General features: G+C 38.9%; 4 protein-coding genes and 1 long non-coding RNA gene across 8 annotated transcripts; 3 read left to right on the plus strand and 2 right to left on the minus strand.

The window, feature by feature from the left end:
* Positions 1-884: 884 nt before the first annotated feature.
* LOC113735707 (histone-lysine N-methyltransferase EZA1) lies at positions 885-11,090 on the plus strand. Of its 4 annotated transcripts, none has more exons than XM_027262710.2 (18): positions 885-1,357; positions 2,473-2,580; positions 2,779-3,053; positions 3,722-3,883; positions 5,124-5,208; positions 5,354-5,509; positions 5,587-5,634; positions 5,709-5,780; positions 6,238-6,355; positions 6,474-6,903; positions 7,444-7,600; positions 8,396-8,616; positions 8,987-9,118; positions 9,635-9,722; positions 9,823-9,870; positions 9,950-10,078; positions 10,429-10,506; positions 10,572-11,090. In XM_027262710.2, the coding sequence occupies exons 1-18, from the start codon at positions 1,316-1,318 to the stop codon at positions 10,761-10,763; spliced, it is 2,541 nt and encodes an 846-aa protein (XP_027118511.2). In that variant the 5' UTR covers positions 885-1,315; the 3' UTR covers positions 10,764-11,090. The 4 variants fall into 4 exon arrangements, with proteins under 4 accessions (XP_027118511.2, XP_027118514.2, XP_027118503.2 ...); XM_027262713.2 differs by having other exon boundaries at positions 1,095-1,357; positions 3,717-3,883; positions 10,588-11,090; XM_027262702.2 differs by having other exon boundaries at positions 1,160-1,357; positions 10,588-11,090.
* Positions 11,091-11,361: 271 nt separating this feature from the next.
* LOC113735726 (protein trichome birefringence-like 6) lies at positions 11,362-14,014 on the minus strand. The gene is made up of 5 exons (XM_027262722.2): positions 12,982-14,014; positions 12,538-12,730; positions 12,238-12,428; positions 11,920-12,078; positions 11,362-11,826 (listed from the first exon to the last, which is right to left on the minus strand). The coding sequence occupies exons 1-5, from the start codon at positions 13,782-13,784 to the stop codon at positions 11,502-11,504; spliced, it is 1,671 nt and encodes a 556-aa protein (XP_027118523.1). The 5' UTR covers positions 13,785-14,014; the 3' UTR covers positions 11,362-11,501.
* A 605-nt stretch (positions 14,015-14,619) lies between these two features.
* On the minus strand, positions 14,620-17,877 carry LOC113735734 (uncharacterized). Its single transcript, XM_027262729.2, has 2 exons — positions 17,430-17,877; positions 14,620-15,352 (listed from the first exon to the last, which is right to left on the minus strand). The coding sequence occupies exons 1-2, from the start codon at positions 17,875-17,877 to the stop codon at positions 14,793-14,795; spliced, it is 1,008 nt and encodes a 335-aa protein (XP_027118530.1). The 3' UTR covers positions 14,620-14,792.
* Positions 17,823-18,971, plus strand: LOC113735742 (uncharacterized). The gene is made up of 2 exons (XR_003459576.2): positions 17,823-17,964; positions 18,395-18,971. It is a non-coding gene; the product is annotated as an uncharacterized lncRNA (long non-coding RNA).
* A 2,456-nt stretch (positions 18,972-21,427) lies between these two features.
* Positions 21,428-23,537, plus strand: LOC113735700 (cytochrome c oxidase subunit 5C-2-like). The gene is made up of 2 exons (XM_027262697.2): positions 21,428-21,567; positions 23,123-23,537. Exon 2 carries the CDS (start codon positions 23,152-23,154, stop codon positions 23,341-23,343), a length of 192 nt encoding a protein of 63 aa, XP_027118498.1. The 5' UTR covers positions 21,428-21,567; positions 23,123-23,151; the 3' UTR covers positions 23,344-23,537.
* The last annotated feature ends 5 nt before the right edge of the window (positions 23,538-23,542 follow it).

Consider the following 23,542-nt stretch of genomic DNA (forward strand, 5'->3'; position numbering starts at 1 on the left):
TGAAACAGGAAGTTGTGGAGGGCTCGACCGACAATCTTTACGAGGGTCATTAATTTAATTTGGGATTTGATGAGCCTTTCACTTAGTCTCTGCTTCATTTTGGTCCCATGATTTCTTCATTCTGCTACAGTTGTCCTTAATCACCTTCTATTGATAAGTTAATGACTCACTCACTTGAAGACCGACCGAATGTGGACATTAGTAGCGCGTAATCCTTCACCACATAACTCCTTCGGCTTACTTGCTTTCTTAAGTCAAAAGCACCAAGAGTAGCTACTCTGACAAGAAAAGGCATCAACATCCCTGCGTTGCCTCCACTTTCAACTTCAGCAGTCAGAGTAGTTGAAGCAGGAAGTTGCGAAGAGCCCTCGATCATGTATGTTCTACACTCATCATGTAGATGCTGAAGTTGGGACCAAAATGAAGAAACCATCAAGAAGCAACGCATCTGATTGCTGTCTATTACAGCATCTGCATGAGTTTACTACTATTCATATCACTAAATAAGTAGACATACATGATGTCTTATTTAACCTACGCTGCTATCTATCTCATAGTTTTTACCTGAACCAATTTCATAAATATTTGTCCGTACACTTTTAGAAACTTGCTGCGTCTAATTATTTGTGTTTGGGAACTTTTTGATTCTAATATTGAAAGACTCTTATGTTATTTGTCTTATGATCATACCTATTTTTAATTATTTATCACAATATATTATTTTCGTAATCAAAAAATCGTCTTCAATCACAAGCACAGAACACCTGCGCCCTCAATCTTTGAATATGAATTCGACTTGATGAATTGAAGCTCAATGTTGACCGACTCAAACTGCCTGTGAGCGGTTCGTTTGCAGCTGTACATGACTACACCTGAGCATGGCCAGAGCAAGGGATGGGGATCCACCCAGGAGGCCCTTGAAATCGAGACCGTCGATCTCAAGAAATTGCCACTCCTAAGGAGTTGAACCCGAAGCCACCTGTACTCGTTCGAGTAGTACATAGCGGACCAGAAGTAGCGTACACCGCGAAGCAGTGGATATTCCCGCGGCGAAAAAATCAGCGTTAATTGTCACGTCACGGCGTACTAAAAGTGCAGTGACCACTGAGCAGCACTCCCTTGTTCTCACATCACAGTAGTTAATGATGATGTACTTTAGCTTCCTCCTCCGCCACCACCACCGCCGCCGCCGCCGCGGCGACCACCACGACCACTGAATACACTTGTAAAACACCATCTCTCTCTGGCCAGGTTAAGGAAATTTGGCTTTTTCGACGGCTCAAATTCATACCACAACCATCCTCCACAACTACTCATGGTCTCCAAGTCAACAGATTCTGCTTCTAATAAATCCAAAGTAAACACCACCTCTTTCCTTTCCTCTCCTTGTTAAGTTTTTTTTTTTTGCCCCTTAAATTCCATGAATTTTTTCGACTCATAAACACGGCTATAAAAAGTCGGTTACCTGAGATTTTGTTTAACTAAACCAGTAAAACAAGCGAATTCATGATAATGTTTTCTTGTGCTTTCCTGAAGTATGATCAGTAAACATTTGATTATGGTGTTGAAAACCTTTTGTCCATTTCTTTGGCTTTGGAATTCGCTAATTTATCCAAAAAAAAAAAAAGAAAAGAAAGAAGAGCAGGGAAGGGAAATGTTCAATCTGGTCTTGATTTTTTGTGTTTGAGCGGGTAGGTAATTTCTTTAGCTGTTAGTACATGTATATAGCAGTACATGCTATCGGAGAGAGAGGGGGAAGGTTGCGCAGGCAGGCGATCACACTAGTGTTTGTTTAAATGGACATCTGATTTCAGGGCAGAGCCCAGAAATTGGGTGCAGACTGCAGAGAGAGGGATATGCTAGTGCCACTACACACTACCGCGCGCGTTTTGGTTCAGTTATATTTGAAAAAAAAAAGAGAGAAGAGATTACTATAATAAAGGGTTCAGTTTGGCGGGTTTTTCAAAGTTAAAATTGAGTTTTGGTTCCATTCACTTAATAGTTTATCCAACGACAGAGAGAGAGAGTGTGTGTGTGTGTGAGAGAGGAAAAAGGAAAATATGAATAGTAATAAAAAGAAGTGGGGGAAAAAAAAAAGTTCCTCCGTTATAGTAGTACTACTAGTATTTTAAAAAACTTTTAAAAATGTACACAAAAAAATGCGTAGTGCCTAGTTAACCATATCTCGTGGATCTCCATGCTTTAGTTTTTGTTTGCTTCTTTCCATCTGGAAATTGATTTCTAGCGGAGAAGTGATTTGCACGTAGTAATCATGGTTGTTTGGACTGAAACTGATAGACCACGAGCAGCAAGAATTCTATGGTTAAAGCCCATTCAAAATTGTCCTGTGGCAGCCAGATGCATTATCTTTTCTTCGTTTTTGGATATAACCCAACAACATCCAGTGATTTACGCCATTTGCAATTGGTTTGAAATACGATACTGACTCTGTTGTCTTTCTCCCACCCGCAGAAACTCAATGGAGGAGGAGGACAAACAAGTGATATGTTGGGGACCTTATCTATCAGGATAAATCAACTGAAAAAGCAGATTCAAGCTGAAAGAGCTGCTTCAGTTAAAGTAAATCCCATTCAACTCTTTTCCCGCCCCTACTCTCTCTCTGGTTGTTTTTCTTGTAGTACTATTGACACACTAGTTCTGACAAATTTCCCCCACTCACTGCTAAAATTACGTACTTTAGTATACGAGTAGCGTTCACACGTTCTTTCCACTTTCTCATATATGTAGTAGTAGAAGTAAACATTCCCCATTACACAGGACAAAGTCGAGGACAATAAAACGAATTTGGAAACTCACGTTTCCAAGCTTATTGAATTGGCTTCATCACGGCAAGATGTTTCGATTTCAAACCAACAAGCTCTTGGTGATATGCTTTTAGCTAGAATTGAAAATCCCCTGTGCAAATTTAATGGACTTGCTCAAGGGTGGGAAAGAGATTCTTTTAATGCTGAAGAAGCTCTATCCTCAACAACTGCAAAGCTTCCGCTTATGGAGAACATACCACCCTATACTACTTGGATTTTCCTGGACAAGTATGCCCTTCTATTGTATTATCTTGTCCTAACTCTCTCTCTCTCTCTCTCTCTCTCTCTCTCTCTCTCTCTCTCTCTCTCTCTCTCTCACTTTTAACCTTTTTTAAACTTTTAGGTATTGTACTTTTATGTTTCTTGCCTTTGTTCCATGCATTCTAGCATTGACACTCTGAGGTACACTGTCTAATTGTTATAATAAAGGCAGAGTTCTTGGAAAGATGTTGCATTGTATTCTGCTATTAACTCAAGCTAGTTGAGACTTGCTGACAGACAACTCTGTCGCTTTATCTGAAGCACATTGCTATTGCATGCGGCTGCTTGAATTTTGGGACAGAATAGCAATGACATAAACCGTATCTTGGGCTGTGAACTGAAGGCATTACACAGGAATTACCATCTGTAGCTATGTAAGCATGTGGTGTTATGACAGGAGGAACATGGATGATGCCTTCCTTTACGATCCTTCAGAGATTCACTTTCTTCCTATGAAACTATCTCCCTCTGCAAGTTTGGGGTTTCAGTAAATCAAATTATCATGTTCCCTCTGCATTTAGCATTTGCTTGAGCATTACCTCTGCCTTTTATGTACTCATTTTATCTTCTGTTCTTCTCTGGAAGGAAGATTTGATTTGCTCTTTTATGTCTCTGACTTTCTTTGCACAGCACAGAAATCAGAGGATGGCTGAAGACCAATCAGTGGTTGGGAGGAGACGAATATACTATGATCCACATGGTAGTGAAGCACTGATATGCAGTGATAGTGAGGAAGAGATGGTAGCACCTGAGGAAGAGAAACATGAGTTTTCTGAGGCTGAGGACCGTATTTTATGGTAAACATGTTGCATTCATTTGTGTTAGAATTAAAAAACAAAAAAGGGCGGTTTTTTTTTTTCTTGCAATTCCTCCAAAGAAAGGTGGTTCCACAGTATAATGACAGACATTCTGGATTTTCTTCTTCTATGAGTTCCTTTTTCGTTTTTATTTCCTTTTGTATTTACTTTTTTTTTACTTTTGATATTTATTTATTAATTTTTGAGAAGGGGGGAGGGTTGAGGGTTATGCTGTTCAGGGGTGAATTAAACAATTTTCACTCATTTTATACTCTAATTCTGGTTTAGGACACATTATCGATTCTGATGAATATGATAAGAAGCCCCTTGCCTGAAGGGATAGCGAGGCAAAAGTGGGAAGTTGTAGGAGTGGAGGGAGAGAAATATTGGGGGCAGCGGGTATTTATCTTGTTTAGTAGTGTAACACCCGAAACCAGTAAAAGAGAAAAATATCAGTTGGACATTTTGTCTGGAAATGTATCTACCTGCTTTTTGGGTGTGCGGAGGGAGAAGGGGAAGTAACCCCGGCCCCTGCCGGGGGGGGGGGATATTATACTTGTTGACTAATCATCTACTTTTTGTTCTGTTGTATTCTGATTCTATTGCTTATTTAGGAGATCTCATTTGAATTAGTTTTTCTGATGATTATAGTGCTTGAGAAGCATATCAGTCCTCTCTCTCTCTCTGCAACTCTCTAGAAAGAGAACAGTGATAATATCATTTTTTTTGTTTTTGTTTTTGGGTGAGATTGTGTTTGAATGAGTGTTTCTGAATATTACAGTACTTGAGAACCATATCCATCCTCTCTCTCTCTTTCTCTTCCCCTCTTCACTCTCTCTCGCACACCTCTCTAGAGAGAGAACATTGATGACATCATTTTCTTTTTTTGAAAATTGTACAACAGGAGTACTCAAGGTTGCAACATTTTTGTTTAATCTTATCATTAAATTTCTTGAACTGCATTCTTTGTTCTGTTTCTTTAAGTTGTGTTCTTTATGTTGTTCATTTCAAAGCTTGATTTTTTATTAAAAAATAAATCTTGAATTTAACCAGCTACAGTAGTGACGTATATGGAAGTAAGCACACACTTAACTGTACATATTATTCTAATTTGTGTAGTAGTAGCAAAAAATTGGATGAATCTGTGGACGTATATTAGGGTATTTACTCCTGCTCTATTTGCTAGCCCACACAAACATGGCTAACTACTAGTACATTATCCATGTCTTCAATCTTGTAGGATGACTTTTACAGAATATGGCTTAGATGAAGAGGTACTCAAGATCTTGATCCAATTTGTTGGAGGCACCACCTCAGAAATCCAGGTAATTCAGTTGGTTTACATGTGGTTAATGGGTTTTCCCTTTGATGCTTTGTGGTTGAAAACACATTTGAGTAGTTTAAAATAATTGTTGTTCTGCAACATGATTTTCACATTGATTCCTTTGTAAACCTGTTATATGAATGCAGGAGCGCTGTAATATGCTCAATGAAGAAAATCAAGCCAGACTGAATAAAAACCTATTGGGTTCCGAGAAAACTGAATCTGAAGAGAGTGCATTTTTGGGAAAACGTCTTAGTGCTGCTTTGGACTCATTTGATAATCTTTTCTGTCGCCGTTGCCTGGTATGTGTGATGGTAAACGATTGGATCAATTGCATGTGATGAGAATTACTGATATATATTCATAATTGTTTATTCAGGTTTTTGATTGCCGTTTGCATGGTTGTTCACAAATTCTAATTAACTCTGTAAGAAACTCTTACTAAACTCTACCTATAAGTTTCTTTACTGTGTAATAGCTAAAAAGCCATTCCCTGACCAGAGCGAAAAGCAGTCTTATTCATCTGACTCTGAAGATGAAAGGAGACCTTGCAGTGAAAACTGCTGCCTTCAGGTATGGCTTTCCTGTCGACTATTGATCTTTTATTTTTGCTGAAAATAGATAGGGCTATTTTCTTGAATTTTAGTGAGGAAGGCTAAATAATGCAGGAAACTGACACAGAAAATGCTCAACAGTGAAATATAGATAGGATTTATACTCCAATGTAATTTAACAACCAGAACTAGCGAAGGAATTTTATACATGCATACAATATTTAAACATTTTGATCACATATATGCTGGATATGAGGGACTCTGGCCAAATTCATGTTAAAGGAAAACTGTCATGTTATGTGCAGAAATGAGCAACCCAGAGCGAATTTGCTTCCAGTTTTTTCTGATGATTTATTTGCTTTAATTTTATTAATCCTCTTTAAACCATTACTTTTGTCAGCATAATCATCAGTCCTGTCTCTTTCTAACTTAGTCTTTTACGTTTGCCATGAAAATTTCCAATTAATCTCCTGTAGTTAAGAGTTGTTGAAAACCTTCCACAAGGTATGGAAGGTAGTTCCTTCCATGTTTGTGAAAGTAAAACTTCAGCAGAGGATGGCAGTACCCTTCTCGGTCAGCATGCTTCAGAGACAGGTAAAGATTGGAAATGTGTCATTGAATGAGACATACGGAGTTTTTCATTTTATTTCCTCCATTGTCCGGTACTTAAATTTTTTTTTTTTTTTTTTTGGCTATCATTGTTTTGACCAAGGCTGTATGCTCAAAATAGAGCACAATCATCAAACTCCTGGGAAGCGCAAGGTATTGGAGCCTCTAAACACAGTGGTAGAACTGGCCTCTGACAACCTTCTGGGATCTTCAAGTAAGAAACTGAAGTCAGCAGCTCAGGGTACAGTTAGCATGGCTGTTGATGAGAGTGTGCTTCTGGATCAAAATCTTTCCGTCATAAGCAAGGACCAGGAATTCAGTGGAGCTGATGAAAATCAAACCATCAATGATGCTAGTAAAAACTTTGGTTGTCTTACTAATAATTCTGGGGATAAAGTTGGGCAAGATGAAAGAAGTGAGGTTCATGAAATGTGCATACTTGAGCAGACATCGAATTTGAAGAATATTTCTGACTGGAAACCTCTTGAAAAAGAATTATTCTTCAAAGGAATAGAAATTTTTGGCAGAAACAGGTATGCCAATCCTCATTTGGATTTATTCGTGCTTGGTAACTTTGTCAATATATTGTTTAAATTTGAAACTACTGGCAAAGTTTATTGTTAATCAGCTTCTGCATTTGAATTAACAAGTTTATCTGCGTGATAATATTTCAGCTTGCCCCAATTAAATGTTTATTACTATTGTACATTATGCTTGTGCTGGGAAAATTTCTGTGTAACTGATTAACGTACATATTCACATGATGTATATGAGAAAAGAGCAGCTTGAAAGAATGCTTCATAAAGTTGTTGAATTTGGAAGTGGATGCATGAGATATCATAAAGTAATTGTTTTGGAAAATGCCCTCAGAAGCATGGAATGCTAAATACACTTACATAAAATAATTATTTCATTGCAAGGTAATTGACCATGCCGTTTAAACACAGCCGTAAACATGCGCTTTAATCTGGCACATATGCTTCTTGAGACTGGTGATCTTTAGTTGTGTTTGGTATAACAATGAGTCAGAGAGATAAATACTCATTGACTAAAATAGCACTTGCTTTTCGCAGCTGCCTCATAGCTCGGAACTTACTTCCTGGCCTGAAGACTTGTGTCGAGGTATCCAGTTTCATGAATGATGCTGGGGAGGCAACATCTCATGGAACTGCAGCTTTCCCAAACACTGTTTCAGCTGATAATGGGAGAGGCGATATAGATCACATGGTTGTGAGTATATTTTCTCTTTGTTAAACCTCCCTCATCCCCCCTCCCTCCCCACGAAATATAAAATACAAAAAGAAAGAGCAGACACACTTCCATAGCCTGCTGTTAAAGGCATCACATGGCTCTGGTTTCCACATTTAATTGTTTGTGGACATGATCTTTGAGATATTTGGTAGTCAACTAAGATCAGTATTAGTGTTTTTAAGTGGAAAAATAAAATCATTTTGTTTTTTGGAAGATAGTTGTTAGTATTGGTTGGGGTTAATAATTAGATGCTTTGTAGCTGTCTAGTCTTCAGAGATAATAATCTTCTAAAAAAACTTCTATGCATCTTCTTACTTGATTATCATAGACATAAAAGGCGATTGAATTGCTTTGAGTCATCCCCTGTTATTTGAGTCAATGGAGGCATAGAGGGTTAGTGGAGTGCAAAACCAGAAGTTTGCCACCACTGTGTACTTTTCCTGTTGGCTGTCCTTTTTTTGTCACATCTTGCTCATTTGGATGGCATGCTAGTTTTCACTGGTGGGAAGCTTAGCGCTTTTAAATGCAGTTTACGAGAATTTTGTCAATATATGAGGCAGCTTCTGGTAAGATAATTAATGCATCAAATAGTTGTTTTTGATTTTCAGTTCATCTTTGCCTGCCAGGAGAGATGTTATGTCACAATTTACGAAGTTTATTCACGAAAAACTAGAATGTGATTTTACTTCATGCATTAGTAGAAACTGAATTGACTGCACACATCACTCATCACTCCTCCAGCAACATTTGATCATCTTAACATTTTTATGATAGGAGGCTGAGATGCCAGCAAGATCACGTTTGTTTCGTAAAAGAGGTCGAACAAGGAAGCTTAAATATTCTTGGAAATCTGCTGGCCATCCATCAATCTGGAGAAGAATTGTTGATGATAAAAACCAGTCCTGCAAACAGTATACTCCTTGTGGATGCCAGCCGATATGTGGAAAGCAATGCCCATGTTTACAAAATGGGACTTGTTGTGAAAAATACTGTGGGTTCGTTCCTTTCTTTTCTTTCTGGCGTGGTTACATGCTTGAGTAAGGAAAGTGCAAGAAGCTGCATCCTGTTCGTATAAAATCCTTAAAGTATGTCTATTGGTATGAAGATGGTGGGGTGACAGTGAGTCATCTTTGGACCCCCTATAATAAGCAGGACAATCCTTTAGTTGTTGATATGTCTTGGTCCAGGTTTCTGGTGTGTATTGGCCCCTTAGACCTGCCCTGCTCCTCATTGAACCTGAACGCAAAATTATAATAAGCAATATCAAAAAGATTTGCAGGATTTGTGTGCTAGCTAAGAACCTGGAAATTTGAATTTCATCAAAGATCTAAACCTTGAGGATGGCTAATAATGTTCCTACTTTAGGTGCTCCAAAAGCTGCAAAAACCGATTCAGGGGATGCCACTGTGCAAAAAGTCAATGCCGAAGCCGACAATGCCCATGCTTTGCTGCTGGACGGGAATGTGACCCTGATGTTTGCCGCAATTGCTGGGTTAGGTAATAGCTTGCACTTCCATAAAGATGTAAAATGTACGCACTACTTTTGTCTGTGTGCGGGCACAAACTTGGTTGTTCCTGTATGAGTCCCTCTAATTTGATTAGAGGACTCTGACTAGTTAAAAATTTGTCTGTTGTTGTATGGATTTCTGATATTATTTGCTTTTGAGCAGCATAAAAATAATTGAGTTGGGGTCAGAAACAGGAAGTTGTGTGGTGAGCTGGATTGATGTTGACAAGAATGAACTTACCTGGATTACAAGAAAAGCTATGCATGGGAGTAAAGAGTGGGGGAAATGAGGAATTTTTCAATAAAATTACTAGTCAAGTGACTTACTTTAGTGCATCTTTCCTTCTTTTGCTTTCAGTTTTCTCTTCCATCATCTTCTTGGCTCTGGAAACAGTTTGAGATTTAAATATTCGTTCTCTATGGAATGCCTCTGAACTAAGAACCACCTTGTCTAGACGTCTCTCTTTATTAAGCGTTTAAAATGACTTGGTGTGCTGTCCGTGCAGTTGTGGTGATGGTTCATTGGGTGAGCCACCTAGACAAGGAGATGGTCAATGTGGCAACATGAGGCTTCTCCTAAGGCAGCAGCAAAGGGTGACCAGTTTCATGAGTTTCAATTGTAAACTTATTTTTGTAGAATGGAAGCTGCAAATTTGTTGACATATATGTGATTGAACTTTTTGGTTCCATACAGATTCTCTTAGCAAAATCTGATGTTGCAGGATGGGGAGCATTCCTCAAGGTACCAAATTAATCTTTTTTATCATTACAATAGGATTTATAAGTTTTTTTTTAAAGTGAAATGGATATTCCTGTTTTAGAATCCTGTCAACAAGAATGATTACCTGGGAGAATACACTGGTGAACTGATCTCTCATCGAGAAGCTGATAAGCGTGGAAAAATCTATGATCGTGCTAATTCGTCATTCCTTTTCGACTTGAATGATCAGGCAAGACATGAGTTGCTTGTTAAGAGGTCAAACAGTTCTGCATTAATAACTAATGACGTGGGCTTAAGATTTTATTTGACTTGTTATTAATACACATCATTTGTAGGAATTGTGAATCTATTCCCACGAACTGTTATTTAGATGTATGGATTCCTATCATCAAGTAATGTCAGTCCTTCAGTTCAGTCTTTCTAAGTTAGGTTTTATTTGGTTTTTCTTCTTCTTGTTATTGTTATGGAGTGTTTTGGAGTAAATATGTTTCAAGTATCCCATCCCAAAAGAGTAAACATCTCAATAAAGATATTTTTGTTCAAGGCAAAATCTCACAGCTGCTTTTTCCATTTGTCTAGTATGTACTAGATGCATATCGCAAGGGAGACAAGCTGAAGTTTGCAAACCACTCTGCAAATCCTAACTGCTATGCAAAGGTATAAGGCTTATTGTTCGTCTATTTGGACCACAACATGTTGATTAAGCTTTAAGGTGTCTACAGGTAATATTGGTTGCAGGTGACCATCGAGTTGGCATCTTTGCTAATCAGCACATTGGAGCTAGCGAGGAGCTATTCTATGATTACCGTTATGGTCCTGATCAAGCACCTATATGGGCTCGCAAACCGGAGGGTTCAAAAGGAGACGATTCACCAGTACCTCAAGGACGAGCAAAGAAACACCAATCCAACTGAGAGACTTGGCTCTTCATGCTGTATGCTTGTCTATAAATATTTCATGTGCTTTTGCGCATAAGGCTATTCAATAGAAAATGACTTGTTTCTCATGATGTAATTAGTATTGTACAGTTAAAAGAGGATTATTTCAGGTGAGTACCAGATTTGATAATGCTTGTTGCATAGGCATAATTTATAGTGTCATAGTCATCTTTAGAACTTTTGGAGAATGTATGAGCTAATGGGCTCGTTTTTTCTCCTTTAGATTTTATCTGATTAATTTGGAATATCATCAAGATGCCTCTTTTCCTCTAGTTGAAAAAAGAAAGGCATTTTTTCTTTTTAGATGTGTTATTGTCATTGGACGGGGAAGTTGGAACTTGGAATTGCCTTGGCTGTTTTAAGCATTTCGTTGCGAAAGGGGACTCTGATGCCATGTTTGGCTGGTGACGCAATGTCGTTTGCATTTTGTTTTCTACCTGAATTCTGGAGTACATGTGAAACGAAGCATCGAAGATGAAGCAAAATAATTCAATCAGTTTTTAGGATTGAAAGGACAAAAAATGTTGCATCAAGGTTGGTTGGAGGAACGAGGTATGAACTTCTGAGCGAGACGTTTCAAAAGTTCCATCAGTGCAAATGGGCTTCGTTAAAATTGAATGAACCTTTTTGACAAGAAACGCACTATACATTTGTGTTTGAGGTAAAAGCATGCAGCTGCAGCCTTCACTCTCGTTCTTTCAGACGACAGACTATTTACTCTGCGTGGCTGTTCGTGACATCAAATAGCAAATGGTAATACAACAACTCGTTCCAAGAATCTGGGACCCCTGGTAGACACCAGTGGCTGCAATCCTGAATGCCTGAAAAGCTGCTCTTCTCTGATGGTCTTCCGAATACAGATGGATGGCCATCTATCCGATAGCTAGACAACCCAGTAATATTCAGAAAGGTCACAGGGGTTTTCATCCGCCTTATGACCTCCTCTATGAGGCCATTTATCGCAGGGCTCGTGCCGAAAGTGGCGTTGGTGGGTTCAGAAGCTTCTTTGCAGTGGCCACCAGCATTCCATTGACCTCCACTGCTCGATTAAGCAACACATTTAGAGAAACTGACACGAGTTGTAAGATGCAGAAAGGACATATTTTGCGGGCAACATGCCGGGAAAACGAACCTGAAATGCGAAGGCGCTGAACTTCTAAAGAAAACTCGCGTCTTGCGTGGATTGACAAATTTATCGACCCAAGATGCCCAAGTCGCCAGAGCTCTTCTCAAGGCTACTGAAACTTCAAGACGAGGGTGAATTTGGTCACCTTCCTGGTAGTAGTTGACCCTATATATGACAAGGAATGAATTGGTTATAGACGGTGGACAACAGACAGACCTTAGAGATTGCAGTGACAGATTTGGTTTCAGTACAATGCAGTAATCTAATCTCTCACGGACTGAAATGATGATGATGGTTTGGGAAGCAGTGGAAGCTGCGCCTTACCCTGCTTTTGTCTTATGGTGGCTCCACCAATGGGCAGTGTTGAAGACCAGAATATCAGCACCTCTCCACTTTGAAGAGCCTTTGTCAATTGTGTCGATACGCAAGGTCTGCACCCGTTTCTTGCCGATTCTTGCCTTGCTCTCGTGAACTAAAAAATGGGTCACGTAGAATTCAACCGTACACTTGTATTCCTGCAAGAAGGAAGACTCAGGAAAACATTATGGACCATTTTGGATAGCGTAGCTACTCGCCGCAGGGCAAGCAAACGAAGAAGGGAGAAACAGTCTCGTTTGAAGTTACCGCGAACTTGAAACGGTAATCTCCCTTGGATTTCGTGATTTTTCGCCCTCTGGTCTCGTAAACCTTCTTCGGATCCTTGATAGCTCCCATTAACAAACATAGCATGGATTCCCACTGATTTCTGTTCAAAGAATCGCCAACAAAAACCAGCCTCTTTCCTCTAATCAATTCCAGCATCTTGCTTGCATTAAACCTAGTAGCATATACCAGTTAGCAGTAGCAGTCATCATGAGTAACCACAAGCTACTCTTTTTTCTTTCTTTCTTCTAAAATCTCTCTCTCTCTCTCACTCCACACACACACACACACACACACACACATATATATGGTATTTGACGAAGTAAAAAAAGCTTTTCTAGGTGAGCAAGCATCTTTGTTTGTTTGTTTTTTTTAATATCTCTCTTTCTCTCTCCCACAAAATGAAGGCTGGCCTTTTGCCTTTACCTGGGAATGTTGCAAGCTTGAGGCTGCCACCTCCATTTCATGTAATCTCTATCCAACCTTCCGTTAGTCTCACAATTAAAGCCTTCGTCAATGAAGGGACAAGTAGTATTTCGATACAAGGGATAACTTTGGTCAAATACCCACATCCCATTGGCAACATCACATGTTAGCTCACTCCCACTACTTCTACTCATTCTGCTGTTTTCCTGCATTGGATTTATCCCGCTCAGAAGTTTGACCTCGTGATTATCAGGAACATGCCCGCTGCTGTTGTATAATTTGGCCCTCAAATCTTGACTGGGCAACGCTGACGTCGGATGCAGGGGACTCCCAGATGTATTTCCTGGTTTTCTAGGCACAATATTCTTGTTGGGAGCAAGTGCTGAGAATTTTGTATCCGAGGCGGTAGTAGTACTAGTAGTATTGGATCTATGGATGCCGTTGAAACTAGTAGTACCTACCTGTATTTGGATTTCATTAGCTGCTGCTGTTGCTGTACTCGGATCACTTGCATCGTCGGAAGCCGAAATGTCCACGTTTCCACCTGTCGGGAAGGAATTGATGCCTTTTGCTGAAAGATCTCCCTGGTAAACATGAGGATCTAGAGTTTTCGAGACCACAGGAACTGGTAGGAAGCGACCGGAACTCTGCAGAGGAGTTTGGTTGAAGGGGAGATGAAGAGGAGGGGTCTGTTGGCGTTGAAATGGAGGGGTAGCTCTGAGAACCCAAATGGAAAAGACGGCGAGGAAGGTTAAAGAGGAAGAGATTGTGAGAGGAAACACCAGAAATCTAGCGGGCTTCATCGAAAGACCTCTCTGCTTCTCCACTGTAGTGGGTACTAATCATTGCAAGTTTAATTAGGAAATAGTAGAATATATGCTACACGTTAAATGGTTTGGATTACAGCACTGCAGAGAATCAGTAGTCAAGCTACTAGATTTGGAACCGTTAACAGGGAAAGAAGGACATTGCGGTGTGCGGTTGCTCTTTCCTTTCAATGGATACACTACTGCTTACTACTACCTGTCGCTGCAGAAGAGAAAAGAAGCTCTAAGCATTGAAATATAACTCAAACTGATTCACAGGTACTTCAAAAAAATAAAAATAGACCCAGTGAACTTTTTAGGAACGGTTGGTTGGCTCCTCAACTGCTCTTGCTCCTCCTCCCATCGATTTTAAATTGGAACCGATGGCTTTGGATCGGGACCATGTTTATTATTACTGCCGTACTACTGTAGAAAAGGAAAGAAAGGAGTATGATTGGTGGTGGTGGGGCATCCGTCTTCTTCTCCTCTCTCTGTTTTGTATGTGTCTCACTAAGGTTCTCCTTCCATGCATCTGATTTGCTGCTCTCCCTCTCTTGGTCTTTGGTTGAAGTATCGTCGCTCTCTCAAAGCAGAATGCCTCCTACAGAATTATCCTTAAACTATTGATAATAGGGGTTAAATGAACCCACTCCCTGTTGTATAGCTTTTTTTATTCCGAGAGGTGAAGTTAAATATACTCTAAAAATGTTACCTTCAAATGTACTGCTGGGATTTTTTTTTTTCCTTTTGCTTCAAATTAATTTCACCTTTCAATTTGGAGGATGAACACGGCGTCAACTATGAACAGTTTCAAAAGAAAAACCTGGCACCATTCAATCCAAATTCTTCCTTTTCTCCTGGTGGGTTACGAAGGTCGTACTATACGAATACATTTTGTATCTCAGAAGTTTTCTTATTTGAACATCTCAACCAAATACTCGAAAATTAAAAAAAAATTAAAAAAAAAAAAGAGAAAAGAAAAGAAGGGGGCCATCAACTCCAAGATCAGAAAACAGCCTCCATGAGAATGTGCTTTCGTTTGGGGTAGCCCAGCCCAAGTATGTGGTTCAGGTAAACCCTGCCGTCCTTGACGGTGGCTGCCGTGACAATACGATGAGTGGCACCCTTGGTCACGCCTGAGACCCTGGCGGTATCCCAGTCGTCGGTGGTCTCGACCAGTCTAGTCGGGTTGCCGGCGACAATAAGCTTTGTGGGAGACAACAACTCCAGCCCATCTCCGAATTTTAAACTACCTCCTTCAACAAGTTTTACCAACCTAACCACCGGGCCGGCCTCCTTCCCAGCGACAGCGTTAGTAGCAACCTTGTAGAGCTGGCCGGCCATTGTATGAACCACCAAGAAGTAGCCATTGGGATGATAGATGATTCCGTTGATGCCAACAATTTGGTTCTGCCAGCCGTGGGGGGTAAAGAGGGGATTGCGTATGGTGCCCAGGAATTGGCCGGTCGCACCCACTTTCCAGATTTTGCCTCCTTTGGGGTCGGTCACGTACGAATTACCCTCCTCATCCACTGCCACGTCATCTGCAAATGCTTTCTCATCCTCTGCAGTAATAATAGTGCATGCAATATATCTATCATCGATTCATCGTCTCTCATTCATCATCAATCAGGAAGCCAAAAGGGAGAATTCATCGTAGGAGGAAAAAAAAAAAAAAGAAGAAGAAAGAAAAAGAAATGATTAACAAAGATGCAGCCCGTTAACAGCTTTAAGTTTTCATTTTATTTTTTGGGAATAATTTGAGAAACCTCCCCTGAAGTTTCTAACAATTTCACTGAACTCCCCTGAGGTTTGAAAATTTTTCACATGCCTCCCTTATCATTTAAAATGACAATTTTACTCTTAAATATTTTAGTGAAATTCCCTATTTGATATGCTTATGCTTAGAATGAATTTTAAAATTATTTTTCCTTCTCATTTCTTTTTTTTTTTTTCCACTAAGAAAACTATATAACTACCACTATTGCATCTAGTTTTCATTACAACCAAATATCGAACTAGTGATTTTTTTGAAAAGTTAATTTTATATGTTATCTAATATTTTTGCTGATCTTTGTTTTTCTGTTTTTTGGTATTACAATTAACAATAAATCAAAACAAAAAAGTCTAAAAGCACTACTAAATTATGATAATCTCACTCCTCCAAAAATTCATAAATTCTAAATGAATTATTTCAACATTTCTTTTCTATCTAATATATCTAAATCCATAATAAAATACTATCAAAAGTATCATATCATATTAATAAAATTATTATTATTATTATTTATATTAGATATAGAGACATGAAAAATTTGACACATTTTCTTTATAATTACACTATATAATCTTATAATAATATAGATAAATAAATTAAAACTCATTACACAAGACATTTTGGAATATTCATTTAAAATTTTGATCAAATCAATATTATTTTAAAATTTTGTCACTAAAACTACCAAATTAAGGAAAATAATTATAATTTTTCAAATCATAAGGGAGCTCAGTAAAATTGTCAAAAATCTCAGAAGGGTTTCTAAAAATTATCCCTTCTATTTATTGATTGAAGTGCTGTAGGAGTACTTGTTTCACCGTTCATTGTTCATATTGATTATTAACGCCCTGCAAAAAGTAAAGGGTGATAATATATTCTCAAATTGGACGGATGCAAATTACTCTGCCCCCAAAAAACAAAAAAAAAAAAAAAAAAAAGTGAGCAGGCCCTTGAATTAAGTAATGGTTCAACTGTTTCCTGCTCATGTCATGGGATAGGGAGTAGTCAATGTAGTACTACTCTACAAATCTGTCAGTTATCCCAACGCCCATTGAGGCCCAAACCGCAAAGTCAAATACAGATCAAACTTCCAGTTTAGACCTTGACTTGAAAGGTTTTCTTTCTTTCTTTCAAAAAAAAAAAAATCTAAATAACCAAACAGGACCGCGAAGTATAAAAGGTCAAAAAAAAAAAAAGGATGAAAAATGTTTTCACAGATCGGAATTATTTAGAAGGGGAAAGAAAGGAAAGGAAAAAAAAAAAAAAGCGATGAAAAGCAAAAGAGCGTGAGTAACAACAACTTTTGGAGTGCCATTTATTAACACCTCTCTCATCTCAGTAATAATAGCAGACCAACTCCCCCTTCGATAAATAATAAATAATAAATAGACAAAACAAACCAACTACTGACGACTGACCAATCGCCGATCAACATCGTCTCCAAGCTCAACGCCCACCTACCCACCACCTTTCATTCGCCAATGCCCGCCACTTCGCTTAACCCAATATTTACTTTTCTTTTTTTTTAAAAAAAATAATAATAAAAAAAAACACACAAATTTTTCATTCCAGAATCAATTATGATATACTAATAAGAAGGGAAGAGAAGGAAATTGTTTTGGTTAAAGCAAAGACGTTGATTGATTGATTAACTGATCGGGGCCTGGCCCCTTCTAATAAACGTGAAAAAACAAACACACAAATGCCACCACTAGCTACACACAAAAAGTAGTAGCCGTAGAGGCTGACTAGTCAGTTGAAAGCATTGACCGAGTTTAAAATAATTTTTTTTATAAAAAAAAAAAAAAAAAAAAAAAACGAATACGACTGGTTGCCGAGAAGAATAGAGGCGGGGGCAGCCTAACCTGGGCCACCGAGTTTGGTAAGAAAGAGGCGGTTCCAAGTGGTGATATCATAGGCCGCCAGGGCACTGTACCGGTTGCCCAAAATGTCAGCTATGCACACCACCACCCGATTCCGAGGGCGGTCGATGGTGAAGCCCAGAGTGGCGTTGCCGGCCAAGTCAGCGTCCTTTACCACCTGGATCTCCTCCAAGGCCGAGGCTTTGGGATGATGATGCTCGGCAAGAATCGGAACTACGCCCATACCCCCCTCGAACAACGACACGATGAATCGACTGTTGACGTCGTCCCACTTGCTGCACTCCCTCAGCCACCCAACACTCTGGTATTCGTACACGTGCCTGCCCGCCTTCCCAGCCGTCCCCAGCCTTATCACATATCCGATGGGAACGGCTGATATCAGGAACAACACCAACAAACACCTGGTGGAACAGCAAGGGGAGCGAGCCATGGCCGCCGTCTTACTCTCAGATTCAGATTTTCTCCCACCTCTTTCTCTATGCCTAAGCCCCGCCCCCTCCTCTCCCTACTCTAATATGTGCGTATCTACTCTCTCTCTCTCTCTCCCGTCTATATATATATATATATATATATATATATATACACATACACTACACACGGCAGAAGATATGCTACTACTGTCCTAGCCGTCTTCTTAAGGGATAATTTCACAAATCTACCTGAAGTTTTACAATAATTTAACTGAGCTTCCTTAAAGTTTTGAAAATTATATTTTATCCACCTAAATTAATTTAAATTATTGAGCAAGTCTAAGGTTTGATAATCACAAGTATCAAATCAAGAGACATAGGTATAATTCTTGAAATCTTACTTAGTAAAATTAGTAACAACTTTAGATGTGTATTATGAAATTATCCATAGTCTAAATATAGAAGGTCCTCTTTCCTCTTTCCCATCTCTCCTTCCTTCCAGAAGAATTAAGTCTTTTTTTTTTTTTGTCAACACAGGGTGTCCGGTCAAGATTCGGAGACGGTCCGACTAATCTCCTGAGCTTGGAGTACAACGCCACCCCAATCGCATTCAGGTGTTAAGTGAGGTCGATCCCGCGACGTGCGAGAGTGTCGGAAGCAGCCACAAATCGCGTGATTTAGAGCCGGGCAATTAAGTCTAATTAGGATATGTCTTTTTGGTACTGACGGCAAAAGAGGAGGCTGTTGGCTGTACACTAGGAGGAGGATTGGGGTTGGTAGCTTTGACTTTTGATTTTTCAGAGAGAGTAATTGAACCAACGACCACGTACACGTAGACTACCACCAAGCCAAAGACCAAAATCGCAGCTCAGTTGAGCTGGCATTGGAAAATCCGAAGTTAAACACTAGGGGGTTTTTGAAATCGACGAGCCAGAGTACTTTTGAGTTTGGGCATCTGGCAACACAAAAATTATTGCTGGTTGCTTTTATTTTTTAATACTTTGATTTCGCGGTCCTTTTCTTTATTTATTGCTGGTATTTAAGCACACAAAAATTAGGGCCAGGCGCCAATGAAAATGCAGATCAGGGACCGGATTACGTTCTATTATTATTATTATAATTTTTACAACTTTTGGTATATAATTTTAGTGTAATTGTGAATTGGTTACATGAGTGCTACTCCCTCCGTCCCATTAGAAGTGTCATGCTTTCCTTTTTAGTCCGTCCCAAAATTAGTGTCACTTACCAATAATGGTAATAAAAACTTTCACCGATTTCCACTGATACCTTTAAATCTTACAACAAGATTCTTATATTTTAGTGGGCCCCAAAGTTCACTTGTGAAATAGAGAATTTTCATGTGATGGTGTGTGAGTGTCATGTTAGAACTAGCAGGATTCGTGCATTGCACTTTCTCCAAAAGGGCTTGAAAATATATCATATGTATGGGTCCCACAATCATATCACTACTCTATCCTACCATCAATGGAGCAACACGTCAGGCTGCATAGCTAATTCAATCGGGGCATTCTTGGAACATAACCCATTACCTTTTGAAATCGGAGCACTGTTGAAAAAATGTGGGATTCCCGAAGCACGACAAATTCATTGGGACAGAGGGAGTATTATTTTACATTAAATATTCTAAAAATTACGGTTCCGTTCGCATTAGATATTTTTGAAAATATAGTTTTGAGTACTTTTGTAATTTAAAATTTTGTTAGCATATTTTTAATTTTTTTGTTAAATTTTGACCACTACCCCTCCCCTTCTCCACCGACACCAAATCTCCTCTCTCCTTCCCTCCACTCCTATTTTTTCTCTCCTTTTTTAGTTGCAGCTGACACAATTATTAGAGAGGAGGAAGGGAAGGGAGAGGTGTTGAAAGAGGGAATGGGATAGAAGAGGAAGAGATGAGGGAGGAGGAGGATGGTGGTGAATGAAAGAAGAAAAAGGTGATAAATTTATTTTATTCAGTTTTTTATTTTTATTGTGTGCTTGAAATTGCATGTATTTAATGTATTTTTAAGAGGCATTTTGAGGATATATTACTGTAGGTTCTAAAAATTAAAAACTTTTAATTCAAAGTACACCTGGATCCAAGCAGAGGTAATTGGATGAAATTAGACAAAAGTTGGACTAGAGACGCCACGGCCCACGAGTCCGGTCCCCTACTCGTATATTGCAAACCAACCCGCAACCACCAGATCTGCTGACTTGGGTCGGACACGCATTTCTGATGGTGCGTGCAGTTTTTGTTTTTCATTATTATTATACTCTTAATTCGCTGGTACATTCCTTTTTGGCTTGTCAAATATTACGTGAGAGGGTGGGAAGTGGGACAATAAGTAATCAACCACCGAGGAAGTCAAAAAAACCACAGTGATAACTAGTAATTAATTCCCAGGATCGATACGATAGCTTTTCTATTCTATTCCTGTTTCTACCCTATACTAAGCAGAAGGAGTGAGTCCAAATGGACCGTGGAGAAATCAGAGGAAACTGAACTACTATCAAACTAGGGATGGATAAAATTATCCGCTAACCTGAAAACCCGTCATATCCGATCTGATCCGATCTGAAAATTAGGATATTCGATTTTTATTATTTGATCGGGTCAAAAGAGGGTCGGGTATCCGCTAAGATGCGGGGCGGGTTAGGGTCACATAATTAAACACCCGCGGGTACCCGATCCGCCCCGCATATATATTTTTTATTTTTATTTTATTTTTATACACACAATATAAAATAACAAGTTAGAACTAAATAAGTAATTTTATTGAACAAATTGCATTACAAATATGAGAGACTATAGTTTATTTACAAGATTCATTTGTAAAGGCCATGATCTTATATTTTATAGAAAAAAGTTTAATTAATGTGGAACATATATATTAAAAATTGTGCTACTTATTTCAAACTTTTATTGATTTTGAATTCTTTTAATTTTTTTTCCTTTATCTTATATTCTCTTCATATGCTTGTTTCTTGGTCGGAAACCTTTTTTTAGAAAAAAAAATTATTAAATCTTAGATGAATGTGTAAAATATAAAATTAAATTGGTATAAATTATTTTTTTAAAAAAAATTAAATGATAAACGAGGCAGTGGCGGATACCCGTTATAGGGTACCCGCTGATATGCGAGGCGGGTAAGGGTCAGAAAATGACTGACCCGCAAAGTGCAGGTCGGGTCAGCCAAATGATGAATGGGACGGATACCCGACCCGCGCCCACCACTACATCAAACTATAAATAAATAAATAGCTTTCCCGTGACAAGAGCTTAGTTATGCATCTCTTGTCATTCTTTTGTTTGTTTCCATAAATAAATAAATATAAATGTCACTTTTTCCTTCTCTTTTGCATGAGCATGTGATATTCAATTTTTTTTTTCTGTGATAAAATTTTTGTGCTACATTTTTTAATCCTAGTATTCGATTAAAGTCATCAACGTACGATAGCATATGCAACATAAGAAAAGGTAGCCGTCATGGGCCTAAGCTGAAGTGTATGCATTGGGTCACTAGAGGCCCACAGGCGTGTTCCCGAACCATTACCCCGAGCCCGAGTCCGAGCGTCCCGCGAAAAAGGAGGAGTATTAGAACCCAACCCAACCAACCACTCCTCATCTGATTCTGGCTTTTGTCACTCAACTCATATCACCGTCTATCGCCTCACGTCTGCCGTCAACCTCCTGAATCGCTGCTCAGGTCACTCACTCAACCATAATTCCATTTTCCCCTCTGGTCGAAGACGCTTGATACATATGCGATTTAGTTTCTCTCTCTCTGTTTTTTTTTTTTTGGGTATATGTCCTCGTTTATTCGCTTTTGGTAATAAAATTTGAAAAATGAAACAGTTTATATTAAGCTTGCATTTGCTTCTGGAGATTTCTGTATTCGAATATGAGATCCTTATTGGGTAGATCTGATACTCTGGGCCGTTTATTTTTCTTTTTTGTAGTTAAATTAGTCGGTTGAATCATACTAATGTGGTCAACGTCTCGGGATGGGTTCTCGTCATATTTCTGGACGAGGGTTTAGAAGCCGAAGCCAAATGGTTTTTACTTTCTATCAGTGTAACAATTGTAAAGGCAGTTTGGTTTTTTTTTTTCCATAATTGTTTTGCTTTTTTCCCCATTTTTGACCTGTTATGTTCCTAATTCTGGAATTTAATTGCCATATCTTATGTATGTTGAAAAAGGGGGGAAATTTTGCCTTTTTAGGATTACGTTGCAGCCATAGACTGGTCTGTTGGTTCTTTGGAAGAATCTTACTTTGATATCATTTTATTTTACTCGATTCATTGAATAACTAGGTGAAAACCATTTGTTCCGCAGCATCCGCATAATAATATTTTTGGGCCCTTCCTGTACTGCTTGTGGTAACTGGCCAGTTTCCTTCCTTAAACTTGACATTTGATTTTTTACTAGAAGGATAACCTATTATTCAGCTTTGGTCGACATTGGGTGGATGGTTAGCGGAATGATGAAATGATTGAATTGCAATACTTTTGGTTAAGAATAGACTAACAACAGATGGAGAAGATGAGAGAGGTTGAAGTTAGTCATGGATTTGGTTTTAACAATGTCGATTCACAAGTCAAGGGCTTTTGATGTACTTCCCATTTTGTTTCCAATATATTCTCTTTCAGAGTTCTTTTTGAAGGGAACCTCCCTTTGCAAGGCAAGGTGGCCACCACATATCCTTACCAGTATGGAGTTCCATTCTAAGTCTAACTCCATTTTACTATATGTGGTAAACTTTATCTGCATATGTAACCAGATCATTGTGAGAGGGCTGGCCTATTTACATTACCTAAGTTAGTTATTGGTGATTGAAGTTGGCTACATGACTAACTGACCTTGGAGGCCATTGCAAAACATAAGAGAAACTTGCCAAAAACATTTTTTTGTCTATTTGCAAAATGAGGGTTTTAACCAAGACGAATTTATGGTAATGTGTGTGTTGGGAGTAGACAAAGTTCAAGTGTTGTGCCACGGGGACTTGTCTCAATGAAAAGACACCAAGGATTTGTTAACCAGATGCTTGCTATTTTACTTGCGCATTCATGCTAAGTTACGAGTTTTCAAAATGCATTCATGCTAAGTTACCAATGTTAATTAGTTTTCAAATAGCATTCAGCAATTCCTTGTTGAACCACCCCCGCCTCCGCCCCCAAAAAAAAAAATGTAAATGAGTCTGGAGTGGTTTGCTAGCTTTTAACAACTAGAAGAGAAGTTACAAATATTTTTGGTATTTGCAGGGACATTCTGAATTTAACTCGGAAGCTAAATGGCTGCCCATAAGGTCGCACACGCCACCTTGACAGGACCAAGTGTGGTGAAGGAGTTAATTTTTGGAGCCGTATTTGGACTAGCTGCTGGTACCTTGTGGAAGATGCATCACTGGAATGAGCAGAGAAAAGTTCGTGCATTTTATGACTTGCTGGAGAAAGGTGATATCAGTGTGGTCGCAGAAGAATAGTTTGTAACTTCTCTTAGTTTTACTATTGCAACTGCTGCTGGTGCTTCCACAACTTGTGATCTCATCAATTGGCTCTTGAAATGAGCCATGAGCATGCCGATTGTGGTTTCTAGAGAATAAGTTATTTTGTACTGAATTTTTCATGCAACATCATTGCTCAAGTTTTTTTTAATGTGTTTTCTGCCGTTGGATCAGTTTC

This window comes from Coffea arabica, chromosome 1e (genome assembly GCF_036785885.1).
Source record: "Coffea arabica cultivar ET-39 chromosome 1e, Coffea Arabica ET-39 HiFi, whole genome shotgun sequence".
Lineage (NCBI taxonomy): Eukaryota > Viridiplantae > Streptophyta > Magnoliopsida > Gentianales > Rubiaceae > Coffea > Coffea arabica.

Bases quoted from the DNA above. Each gene is read 5' to 3' on its own strand.
- LOC113735707 (XM_027262702.2), top strand. From the start codon at position 1,316: ATGGTCTCCAAGTCAACAGATTCTGCTTCTAATAAATCCAAA. The intron at 6,356-6,473 runs GTAAAGATTGGA...GTTTTGACCAAG, and splicing joins TCAGCATGCTTCAGAGACAG to GCTGTATGCTCAAAATAGAG. The intron at 8,617-8,986 runs GTTCGTTCCTTT...TTCCTACTTTAG, and splicing joins TGTTGTGAAAAATACTGTGG to GTGCTCCAAAAGCTGCAAAA.
- LOC113735734 (XM_027262729.2), bottom strand. From the start codon at position 17,877: ATGGCTCGCTCCCCTTGCTGTTCCACCAGGTGTTTGTTGGTGTTGTTC. The intron at 15,353-17,429 runs GTTAGGCTGCCC...TTATTACTGCAG, and splicing joins TACCAAACTCGGTGGCCCAG to AGGATGAGAAAGCATTTGCA.
- LOC113735726 (XM_027262722.2), bottom strand. From the start codon at position 13,784: ATGAAGCCCGCTAGATTTCTGGTGTTTCCTCTCACAATCTCTTCCTCT. The intron at 12,731-12,981 runs GTAAAGGCAAAA...ATATGCTACTAG, and splicing joins CAAGCTTGCAACATTCCCAG to GTTTAATGCAAGCAAGATGC. The intron at 11,827-11,919 runs GTTCGTTTTCCC...TTAATCGAGCAG, and splicing joins TCAGCGCCTTCGCATTTCAG to TGGAGGTCAATGGAATGCTG.
- LOC113735700 (XM_027262697.2), top strand. From the start codon at position 23,152: ATGGCTGCCCATAAGGTCGCACACGCCACCTTGACAGGACCAAGTGTG.